Raw genomic sequence first — 12,738 nt, 5'->3', positions numbered from 1 at the left:
AGCATTGGGTTTGAGTTCTTTTCTGTTCTCTGGCAGGCAAGACTTCAATAACAAACCCTTTATTCCTTTTAAGAAACGTATGGATCACCTATTCTTTTTCTTTGCCCAGGCAAAACCCAAGAACAAAGGGCAGGAGAGCCTTATGTGCACCAACCAAGTCTCTCCTCTTTCTCACTTGCCAACTTCACCTCTGGAAAAACAGAAAAACAAAGAGGCGAGGCTGAGAACATTTACTGCTGCATTTTGCATGTGCACTTGCTTCATTCTGGAGAAATAGGAAAACAAATACAGACCAACATGACCAGGCTCTCCTTTTTGTTTTTCTGTTTTCCTGGAAAAGCAGCATGTCCAGGGCAAAACACAGAACCAAATGCTGACTGATAATATATGGGCTCCTAGAGCTAGCAAGGAAGTTAAATATGGTTGGGATATTCAGGTCTTCCCCACTTTCCTATGTCCCTCCTGCCAAAAGGAAAGGGTTGACGATAATATTGAAATTAGTAATTAAATTTGTGGAAGAATTTTGCATAGTAGAACACTTGTATTTTCTGAATTCAGCACCCAAAATACATTAAAAACAGCTGCAATAATGAAAATATTTTTAAAATTATGTAAATCAAAATAGGGAAGCAGTCCTTAGGACAGCAGCATTTAACGTATTTATCTCAACTGAACGTAACCTCTCCCAGTTTTCATTTATTTTTGCAAACAAAAGCACCTGCATTACTGCAGTATGCAGATAAGGCTTTGTAAGAGAAGAATGGAAGTAGAATGGAAGTCAATTGGTTAATAGTGTTCTCTTAGAAACCTGCTGCCTGGATGGAAAACGTTTTGACTTTTAACATGATCTACTGGATGTTGGTTTACAAAAATCATAAAATTTCTAGAAACCCAATTTTCCCATTATCCAAAATGATTTGATATTTGATGCTAGGATGATATACCCAAGAGTTGAAAAGTGATTATGAGTCACATGTAATTATCTCAACTTTTTCTCCATTCACAAGTTCTGGTGATATTTGAAAACTAAAATCTTAAACTCTTCTTCTAAGTATGCTTCTGAGTAAATGACCATGCTCTTTGAACTTACTAGAAGTTGCTCACTCTAATTTGCTTCCTAGTTTCTATCATACCATATTGCTATACTGTTCCAAAATATCATGGTGGGATTTTTTTTCTTCATCTCAGGAGGGATAAGTCACTTCTGTTGTGAGAGTATTGGCCATCTGCAAGGATGTTGCCCAGGGAATGCCTGGATGTTTTGATGTTTTACCATCCTTGTGGGAAGCTTCTCTCATGTCCCCGTATGTGGAGCTGGAGATGATAGAGGAAGCTCATCCACGCTCTCCCCGGATTCGAACCTCCTACCTGTCGGTCTTTGGGCCTGCCGGCACAAGGATTTAACCCACTGCACCACCTGATGGGAATATATGTATGTAAAACTGGGGGGGGGGGGGGGGGGGGAGACATTCTGACAGTTCCTGAAAGGCTTTACCACTGCTGAAAAGATGGGAAAGCTGAAATGGAGAGACTTTCTTATGGAATGGGAAATATGCTAGGAATTTCCCTGTGAAACTGGTGAAGGGTAGAAACACATGGTTCCTTGGAGTGTACAGACCCTGAGGCAAGTGTTATCGCCCACATTCAAGAACTATATAGATACATGTTTCCCAATAGCAGACTCTCACAGTTCCACATTACATTTTGGGGCATAGCAACACCATCCATGGTTCCACTATTCTGATCCCAATAAAATGTTGGAGTTCAGAAAGAATTGGTGTATTGGTCTTATGTTTCTATCCGTGTAGCTTTTGAAAGATGCTCAAAATGATATTTAATAATATTCCCTCTTTCCTTTTCTATGACTTAACCATATTCATACGTATCAGTAGATTCCATACCCACCACATCATGTACAGATGTCCTTACAGTCATTAATGGAACATACATTTGTTGCTAAGCAAGCATAGAAATCATTATGTTTTTGGTTATGGTATCTGTGGGTAAGCTGGAAAGATTTGGCAACATTTTGCTAAGTTTTAATACATACCTTTCCCTGTTGCTTTGTAACGGTGACAAGTGAGGGTGCGCACTGGTGCACTCAAGCATATGTTGCCTTGAAGGCACGTCATGAGGTGGTGGCAGGAGACCAGGTGATGGCCCACTATGGTTAGTGCTGGAACCAGTGTACATGCCTAAGAAGGAAAGAGAACCAGTGAAAAAGAATCAGCTCTGAAATCCTTGTTTAACCTTGTCTTAGCAAAGATGTATAAATCCAGTGTTAGAAGCTAGACTCCTTTTGCAATTTCCTTCTCCCTACAATTGGGAGAAGGTAATGGATTAGATTAGAAAGAACCACCTTAGAATGGCCCAGTGGGAATGTGTAAGTACAGAGTGCTCTTATTCAGTCAGTAAGCTATGTCCTCCTTTGTGATACTCCATTCCATTCTGCCCTGAATTCCCTCTCCTTAAGTCAATCAACATTCCATGGAACTGAACGTTCTCAGTATTTATTGAGCAGTCCTCACTTTTAATGCTGACACACTTTATTACAAAGAAATGTTCAATTTAAATATGTAAAAACAAAATAAAGGACACAAAGAAAGTCCTGCTGGATGAGACCAGAAGCCATCTAGATGAACATTCTGTTGACAAGGTGGACAACCTATGAAAAAAGAAGGACATGAGTACAGCAGCATCTTCTCATTCATGATTCCCAGCAACTAGTATTTAGAGGCACTATGCTTCAAATACTGGATGGTGTAGATAGCTGGCGTTACTGCTACATATTAGGAGAGCCCTATCCTTTATGAATTTGTCTAATACCCTTTTAAAGTAATCTACAGATCGAAACATATCTGAACGCATCTCTCCCCATGAACATCTTGGAGAGGCCCTGCTCTCAGTCCCACATCCTTCGCAGGTGCGGTTGGTGTGGACGAAAGGCAGGGCCTTCTCAGTAGTGGCCCCTCAGCTGTGAAACTCCCTCTCTAGTGACATCAGATTAGCCCCTACCCTCCTGACCTTTAGGAAAAAACTGAAAACTTGGACGTGGGACTAAGCATTTGGATAATTGATTAATACAATATGTAAATATGGAATGGTGGAATGATAACTGGAATGGCCTGGACTACGATATTGGATTATGTGATTTTCTAATTTTAAAGTTGACATATTTTTAGTGGGTGTTTTAATGTATATGTTTTTATTTTCTGGGTATGTATTGTATCTAATGTATGGCATCAAATTGTGCCTTTATGTGTGCCACTCTGAGTCCCCTTCAGGGTTGAGAAGGGCAGGATATTAATATGGCAAATAAATAAATAATATGTAGATAACGATCATTACATATTGTAGAAGCAAATTCCAAGGAAGGTACGAAAGCAAGACCCAACCCTGTGAGCAAAGTAATGTCCAGGCGGATAAATAGGTAGTTGGATAGATGGTAGATAGATGATAGATGACAATTTCAAGAGAGAAGGCACTGTGAACAACAGCTCTCATTCCATAGTGGTACAAAAGCATGGCAAATACATAGTTAAGTGTGTCTTGAGTTCTGCCTAAGTCTTTCTCATGAGCTGCATCCCTTGAATTCCTTCCCATTTCCCATCTCACCATTCTCTCAAAGCCCTATGATGCTGTACACTTATAGCTTCCACTTCCATCCTATGAAATCTTAGGATCTGCAATCTAGGGAAGGGCCTTAAAGCATTATTAGCTAGAGAACTCCATTGCCTCACAACCTATCTCAGAATAACACAGGATACAGCCATGGCAGTTAAAGTATAGTTGTAGTAATATAACGTAGTGTAGTGTGAAAGGTCCGGAAGTATGATAAATTCTACACCTGGCTGAGAAACATGCCAAGATCTCCACTGAAATCTGGGAGAAGATAGAGAATAGCATAACATGTGTGTGTGTCCAACCTATGTTCTGTAAATGTGTATCCAACCAACTTTAGAATATTGCCCCAGTGAACTGACAATAATAGCTGTTTCAGTCCTCTCCTTCCCAATTCATACTATGTTCCTCCCTAGTCACAAATAAGATAGAAGTCTTATATGTGACACATACACTATATTCTTCCAAGTGGGACAGGCACATTTTCAGCGTGCCTGTCCCACTTGGAAGAATATATTGTGTGTGCCACATGAGTGTGCATATCACTCATCAGAGTAAAATAAAGAACTGATCATAACCAGCAATAAGGCAGAAAGAATATGAACCCAATGACTCACATCTTGAATTGGACAACCTGATGTCTTTCCAGATTTCTAAAATCAAAACTGGCTCTGCTTCATACTGAGCATCTCATGAAACATCATGACATCTTTTAGTCCCAGCTTGATGTTATCCATGACTTTACTTTCCCATTAACTTCAGTGAGTTTGGAACAGTCTGAGGTACTTGAATTTAAACCTATTTCCAGATATCTGTATTTTTACAAGAAGGGCTACAAACCACAAGACCTATTCTGTGTTATGCGAAGGTCCCTCTGGGGAATATATGACAGTCTATTGCTAACAGTTGGAAAAATATTGTTTTATCACTCGTTCTCTCTTCAGACACTATCACTGACTCCACTTTCTTTTATATATCAGACAGCTGTGTGTTTCCAGGGTGTTATAATTTCCTTTTGGCACCACTCTAGTTGTTAAACCTATGATAGTGGCAGCCGGATGACATATTTAAAAGATGCAAGGAATTCTAGCTAGACATCACAGAGCTGCTACTTAATTTAATTACTGGACTGGAACACAGACTGTATTAATTACAAATTTAGCATGAAGAAAAAGAAAGACCCAAGGCCAAAATCCAGTTGTTAATCCCAAGAAGAGCAGACTCATCTCGAATGTCCAGAACTTTGTGCAGAAAAGGCAGGCTTTTTTTTCTGCGTAGGAATTAACAAAATGACTGTAATATCACGTAGCAATTTATTGAATATGTCTACTTTTAGTGGGGACTAGCACTGGAGAAGCACCTGTGCTAGGAGTGAAGACTTTTTTCACTCCCATCAAAGTGCCATGCCTAAATAAAACCACAGACATGACATAATATTACATTTTTGGTCACGTTTTGCAGTTTGTGAACTTTCTCTGGGGCTAGGGGGAGCAAAAATGTAGCATCTTAATTTTGAGTGTGTTATGAAGTTTGGGAATGAAAATAATCCATTTTGTTTTGTTTTGCTTTTTAAAAAAATCTACTGCAGAAAGAGGCCTGAGGGCTACATGGGGCTTGCAGGTATACATTTGCATAGATCAAATTAATATGTGGATTTAGGCCCAGATGTTTGCATTCTCATTTTCTTGGGCATAATATAGAGCTTTGTATTTCTAGGTGCAAAGATTACTGCAGACGCAGATTGCAGCGAGGAAATCAGAAGACATTTACTTCTTGGGAGAAGAGCAATGACCAATCTCGATAAAATAGTGAAAAGTAGAGATATCACATTGGCAACAAAGATCTGCATTGTAAAAGCAATGGTATTCCCTGTAGTAACCTATGGATGTGAGAGTTGGACCATAACGAAGGCTGGGTGAAGGAAGATAGATGCTTTTGAACTGTGGTGTTGGAGGAAAATTCTGAGAGTGCCTTGAACAGCGAGAAGATTCAACCAGTCCATACTTCAGGAAATAAAGCCCGACTGCTCATTGGAGGGAAGGATATTAGAGGCAAAGATGAAGTACTTGGGCCACATAATGAAAAGAAAGGAAAGCTTAGAGAAGACAATGATGCTGGGGAAAATGGAAGGAAAAAGGAAGAGGGGCTGACCAAGGGCAAGGTACATGGATGGCATCCTTGAAGTGACTGGCTTGACTCTGAAGGAGCCTGGGGGTGGTGATGGCCGACAGGGAGCTCTGGCATGGGCTGGTCCATGAGGTCACAAAGAGCTGGAAGTGACTGAACAAATAAACAACAGCAACAAACACTATAGAGCTCTTGTTAAGACAGCCAGAATTCCCGATATTTGGAATTTTGGAGTCACATTCACTTTAACACAGCTGCAGCTTCTTTGTAGACATTCCCTGACAATATAAGGAGGTTTTGGATGGAGAGGGCAGGGCTGCACCAAATAACTGTAGTTTCCTGTACTTCAGAAGCGGGCCGCCAGAGATCATTCGAAGGGCCATTTTTGGATCTAATGGATCACATTTGGCTGTACCCCTGCCATTTTGACAAGATAAGAAGTGAGGTCTAGGTACTCCCAAGATTTTGATTTTCCTTTTCTTCAATGAAAAATAGTATTGCTTAACAGTATTGCTGTGCTTTGAGAAAACTTCATCAATGCTTCCCAAAGCCCCATGTAGCCTGCATGGCACATGATTCCTAACATTGGCATTATGCTTGATTTATACTGTGCAAAAATATTGATGTGAAAAACTAATTACGTAACTAATTTCAGTCAGAAAAAAAATCAAACAGTTCCAGTACCCATACAATTATTTTGGGTTTTAGCTCTGAATAATAAAAAATACAGTACAGCTAATGAAGCCACACATCTCTGTTTCGATCTAACTTGATCATGTTAATCACACTGATACAAATATAGTACCTACCAGCATCAATTTCATTCCACTGCTGGTTTTATATCTTAAGATTAATACACATCCCAACAACAGAAAACAGTAGCCCTTCCCCTCAATGGTGGAGTTGAAGAGTCAAGAGCAAGAAGCCAAACTCTACCCTTCCCAGAGTCCCTCTCCTCCCACCACAGGGCAATCTATTCTTTTTATAACAGCAAATACTATGGCCACGGCTGCCAGTGAACATCTTCCCAACCATCTTCCCAACCATGGGGGGAGGAACAGTAGCAGGAGAAAACTGTGGTAGCAGCAAAACAGGTGAATTTCTTGGTCCTCACTCCTCCAGTGTCTTTGATTTAGCAGTCTGTTCCAGCAGTAATTCAAAATACGTGAAAGATGGGCTCTGCATTTCTCAGCATTGTGCAAGTTAGGCCACTGGAGTTTGTAATCTCTGCTTTCCCTCCTTTCAGATTTGGGACTTGGGGGAAAAGTGGCCAAGAGCTCTGATTAGCTGTTGGCCCAGGAGCTTTGTCCTTTCCAGTTTTGCATCCATCTTGGTTCTTCCTATCTGATACAAATGTACTAATAAAATAAATTTCAAGCTATCAAAAGTTTGAGAACCACTGCATCAGTGGGACTCCCCTATGGGCTATGAGGGAACCTTATACTCATACAAGACTTTGAAATTAGTTAAAATCAGTTCCTTTTCATTCTTTCTTTTAAAAAAGAGCACAATTTTTTCAAATCAATTCAGTTCCCATCAGTTCAACCACAGCATAGGTTTTGATGGGATCGCCAGACTGCCCTCCCATGATTTAAATTGTAAGCCATTAAGCTGAGTGAGAAACTACTGTCTAATTTCAATAATAAACACTTTTGCCTTGATGCATCGGGGTGGTCTCTGCACAGAAATGAATATCTAACATAAATTGCCTTGTGAAGTATTTGTAACTATGTAATTCATCTCATAGCTCAATCATTTGTGGGTCCTGAACTATATTTCAGGATTGTGGGGAGTGGTTTTCTTGATTTCCCCCTATACAACAATATAGACTATGTCATTTGGAAGATGTTACTCATTAACAGAATAAAACGTGTAAGCATCATGTTCATAATTTTTATTTATAAATTACTTAGCTGATTGCAGGTTATTTGCTAAAAGAATTTATTTCCTTTGAAAAATTATTTTCCCTGGATATCATTTTTGAATCATCATCATCATCACAGGCTATCACTGGTGGCCGATTGTGACTGCCTTCCAGGTGTAGAGTCTTGGTGGTGGGTCCGTAAGTGACTGTAGAGATCTATTCAGGTTTTTTGTACTGAGGACATCAATTTCCAGATGGAAGGCAGTCCCAACAAGGGTTGGCTTGATGCGCCTTCCTCTTGACACATTTCTCCCTTTCACCCTCCATTTGTGCCTCTTTGAACTCTACAACACTGTTGTTAACAGCTGACCTCCAGTTAGAGTGCTCAAGGACCAGAGCTTCTTGATTCTCAGTGTCTATGCCATAGTTTTAAAGGCTGGCTTTAAGTTCATTTTAAGATCTCTTTTGCTTTCCACCAACATTCCATTTTCTGTTCTTGAGTTGAGAGTATAGTAACTGTTGTGGGATACGGTGATTGGGCATTCAGATAACATGGTCAGTTCAGCAAAGTTAATAGCGGAGGACCATTGCTTCAGTGCTGGTGGTCTGTGTTTTTTCCAGAATGCTGACATTTGTCCCCCTGTCTTCCTAAGAGATTTGCGGGATTTTTTGGATAGAATCATGCCAGAAGTTGAGAGGATTGATTATAGTGCACTTAACCTCTAAAGATCTATATTTAGCACAACAATTCAGTTAGGCTACAGCTAAGCATAAAATTCCCTTATTCAAAAAAAGTAATGGCCCACCTATCCCAATAATTATCCCACAAGAGTTGGATCACAGGTGTCATTTTGTGCTAAATTTCTGACATTTCTTATGAACACTTCAGATATATGGAGCTGATTTAAGCTTTTTTGAGGTTGTTCAATATGTATGTATAGCTTGACAGACATAGAGGTGTGTGTAACAACTGCATGGAACCATGATTCAAGTAAGGACAACATTTAATATGTAAGCACCTATAATACCTTGTAAATAGAAGGTCAGATGCTGTCCTCTCCTTTTTGCCTTGTCTTTTACTCGTGTTGTATTTTGAAATGATCATATGACTGGTCAAATAAATAAATTATTATTATTATTATTATTATTATTATTACTACCTATAATACCTATCAAGTTTGACCTGAGTTCCCACTGTTGGGAACTTCAGATTTCTGTAGCAGTAAAAACTTATAAGGAAGACACAAGGCCTTTACGGATATGAATTTCCTCAAAAAATGAATGGGAGTGGATAGGAATGGTTATTACTTCACTGCTGAGCAAGGCATGTTTATTAAAATGTTTAAAGGGAGCTCCTTCACATGCAGTATAGCTTCTAGCAAGGCCTTGTATGTAGACTCACACATTTTGATGAACAAGTATAAAGTTGAGACTAAAGCTTCAGGAATTATGCTGTCTGCATTCCCTCTGTGCACAAATTCACATCTCAGAGGGGTTACAATTTTCCCTCATAGGGTTCCAAACTGCCCTAATAGTGATGGACAGGTTTATCAAAATGTTACACAACTCCAGTGTAAATAGAGATTTTTGTTGTTGCTGCTGCTTATGACTGTCATCACTAACTGATAACACATCTTCAGATAAGACCATTTCAGAAGGCTGTTTCCCTCTTTGGAACCCTGTCACCCAGACACAAAATTGTATGCAGTCAATGAAGTCTCTGCTGGCTTTCTGACAAAGTCCTTATGTTACATTCTGCACAAGCTATTATTACTCACGGACATCGCTGTAACACAGTGTAAGATTTTTGTCTCCTTGGCATAATCCAAAAGGGTGAAACATCAGATATTTCATTCCCCAATGAAGAACAATCTCCAATGTACAGTACGTAAGCAATTGAAATGTCATTCCTCTGCTATGCATCACAACTTAGAAGTGGGTGCCTTGTGCTTCTTAACACATTAGCCACTTCAGTTTATAAATACATGTCATCCATCAAAATCTAAATGGTTTAACCTTTAGCACTAACATCTGTTACTAAACTAGCTTCGCAGATCATCTGGGATAAAGACTTTTTAGGGTTCTGCCAAATAACGAGGGGGGAAAGGTGAGTGGGGGAAAGTAAGATGGAAGGGGGCAATTCCAGAAAATACAGAAATAGAGGAAAGTGGTCCAAAATGAATTGGGCTGCTTCTAAAATTTTATATCCATTTTGCAAAAGACAGATGTTCAATTAAAAAAATGATGCCATCTCCATAAAAGTGGACAAGAAGAAATTTCATTCTGTGAATAATGGTTTTAGTATTTCTGCACGCATTCTGCCTGAAATAATAGAAAACTGGTTCTTTATAGTTATCTTGAGACAGGATTTGAACCCTTTCCTCTAGAGTCCTAGTCCACTCACACCACTGGCTCTCCATTTTGCCACTTGCATAAAACTCCAACATTTACTGATCTAAAATGTATGAAACTTGGTCCTCTCAGAAGGAGGATCGTATAGCTAGATGTTTAAATAAATGGTTGGAAGGTTATTAGAAGCATTCCTTTTAAAAGATTCCATCATTCCCAGGATCAATATCTCTAAATCTATTTGACAGTTGGCAGACTTCATTGATTTAGAAAGGACTACTATTATAATAAAGGGCAAATTTCACCTAATTCCAATAACATTTTTTTAGAAAGTACAGCTATTTGCCCATACTGCTGGAGGGGAGTGTAGGGGGAGAAGGATGGGACAAGAGGGTTTAGAGTCTTTGAAAGAAAACTCTCACTCGGACCTAAAGTGAAATAAATTGTAACCCAAGATATTAATGGGAAAGCAGCCTGTGATCTTCAGTGTCTTCCCATTAAACTTTTATTTGGTAGGAATAGGGCCATATACAATCAGAACAAATGTTAATTGGCAAGATCTAAATAAGCTCATTTTGAATATCCTGAAAATCAAGATAGGCATCAATAACATTCTATTATACAGAGTTGTTGGATACCAGGCTTGTGCACAGATTCAGAGTGGCTGCTTCCCTTCGGCGTGAGGCAGCCACTAGAAGGAAAAGTGTGAGGGGGAAAAGGGGGAAGGCACCATTCTAGGGCCTGCAAATCAAGAGAAAAGAGAGGGCTTTTTAAGGAAGTCCAGGGTAGGATAGATCTACGCTGATTGCTCTTCCTTCCCTGCTCTGGAAAGTAGGGATTCAAGCCTCCTTAAAATTCCTTGGAAAGCTCCATGCTGTGGAGGGAGAGAGAGATTACCAATCGTGCCTGTCTTTTCTAGAGTAGAAACAGCTTTAAATAAGCATTAAACCCAGTCTCCTCTACAGACAGAAGGGAAGGGATTGCAGAAAGAGTGGTATCATAACTCTGATGCTTTTAATCCAGGTCTTAATGAAGGATATAAGAACAAATGAGGCCATTGCCTAAAATGACAGGAAGGGGAGCTTGGGGAGCACCCCCCCCCATTGCCGCCAATGGAGCGGATCTAGCCAAATATTTTAGCTGCAGTCCGAAAACTCCATCCAGCTGCACGCCTATTTTCGGGAGGTGCACAAAAACGGATATGGGGGTCTACTAGTATCCGGCCAGCAGAAACCGATCACGGTTCAGCCGAAATGCACAAGCCTATTGGATACATTCTGTATTCAGCAGTCTCCCTCAAGCGCTTGCCCTCCTGATGTTTTCAAGGAATGACTTCCACTGTCTTTTATCACTACCCATATTTTCTGGAGTTAATGGGAGCTGTAGTCCAAAAGACGTGGGGGCTATCAAATGTGGGGAGGCAAGCATAAAACAATTATCACAATGAAAAAGAAATCAAGACTGTTGCCTTATTTCCCGGCTTGGTCGTTTCCCAAAGACTTATCTGGCTAGTCGTTATTGGTGACAGCATTCTAGACTAGACATGCCCTCAGTTTTTCCCAGCAGGACTGGTCTTAGGTTCTTAAAGCAATTTCATAAACACTCGTTTCAGTGATGCAATCCTAAAGCACAACTACATGAATATTTTTAACAATGCAGTCTTGTAAAGTCCACGTATTATGATTACATAGAGTATTTTTCTCAGATAGTTTCTACTTATGTATGAAGCGTAGGCTTGCTTTGAAGTTCAGCACAAGGGATAGGAGACTTGAAAAATGATTCATCTCTCTGTGTTAACTTTCATCTTTGACATATTTAAAATATGCTGTTGCCTTAGCTTAGTGGGAAAGGTTCTTGGTAATCCAAGTAATCCCAGTGGCACAGCACTCTGTACCTTAATGCTGTGGTTTCTCTAGGAAAACAACCCAGCATAAACAAGTATTTTCAAGTGGAATAAAAGGAAGCATTATACAGTGTATCTGACTGCACATTATTTTTGAAGCCTGTGTAGTCTAGTGTGTAGACTATACAGGAATCTTGGTTACCAAATGTTTTACTTAAGTAACCTTTCAAATGGAATTCTACCTCTGCTTGAGACCCACCTGTTGGTTCCAATTACTAAGGTGGAAAAAAGAACATATTTAGCATTTTGTGTTCTATCTTATACATTTTCTGGCAGCCTGGTATCCCACCCATAATTACCCAAACCCACCCACAAGGCTCTGACTATTTACTTATGAATTACTAGGTTTATATAGCTGTATCAAATCCATTTTTTGTCACCAGTCACCTCCTTTTGCCTTCAAAGTGATGGTAGCAGCACTCTTGCTTGCTTGCAAGGTGGAAGCTGGTCACCCCCCCCCCCCACCACCACCACCACCGCCATAGATCTCCTGTACAGTACACACTCTTCCTCTTTGCCCCAAATCCAGGTATCATGTTCCTTATATCCTCAGTCTCTCAGATCCTCAGTCTCCGACACATGGTACATGTAACAAATGAATGAGACATATGGCTGAAGAAAAGAAGAAATGGAGAAAGGTGTGGATTCATACTGAGAACTGCATTTGCATTTTGGCCATTTCATAGATTGCAAAATCCAAAACACTTTTGGTCCCACTAAGGAAGTGGTTCCCAGTCTGTGGCCTGCTGACCACCAGTGGTCCCCAAGCAGTAAAATATGGTCCACGGCTTCACCATTACTACAGAACTGCAACGAGAATGACTGGTCTTGCGACACCCTCTTATAGTGCTGGGGCAACAGGAATGTTCGGAGG

The 12,738-nt window shown here is 40.0% G+C and overlaps 1 protein-coding gene across 5 annotated transcripts in view; it reads right to left on the bottom strand.

The window, feature by feature from the left end:
• GLIS1 (GLIS family zinc finger 1) overlaps positions 1-12,738 on the bottom strand; it is a 220,509-nt gene that overhangs the window by 27,563 nt on the left and 180,208 nt on the right. For 4 of the 5 annotated variants that reach the window (XR_009631356.2, XM_060773532.2, XM_060773530.2 and 1 more), the window contains one exon: positions 2,051-2,195. Coding sequence is in view for 4 of the 5 variants with exons in the window: in XM_060773532.2 (XP_060629515.2) it covers positions 2,051-2,195 (145 nt within the window). In the remaining variant the exon portion in view is untranslated. Of the gene's footprint in view, positions 1-92; positions 191-2,050; positions 2,196-12,738 lie in introns of those variants that run through there. The other variant, XM_067467877.1, reaches the window with a different exon arrangement.

Source organism: Anolis sagrei, chromosome 4 (genome assembly GCF_037176765.1).
Source record: "Anolis sagrei isolate rAnoSag1 chromosome 4, rAnoSag1.mat, whole genome shotgun sequence".
Lineage (NCBI taxonomy): Eukaryota > Metazoa > Chordata > Lepidosauria > Squamata > Dactyloidae > Anolis > Anolis sagrei.
Note: the sequence above shows the minus strand (reverse complement) of the source record. Positions and strands in the feature narration are given on the sequence as shown.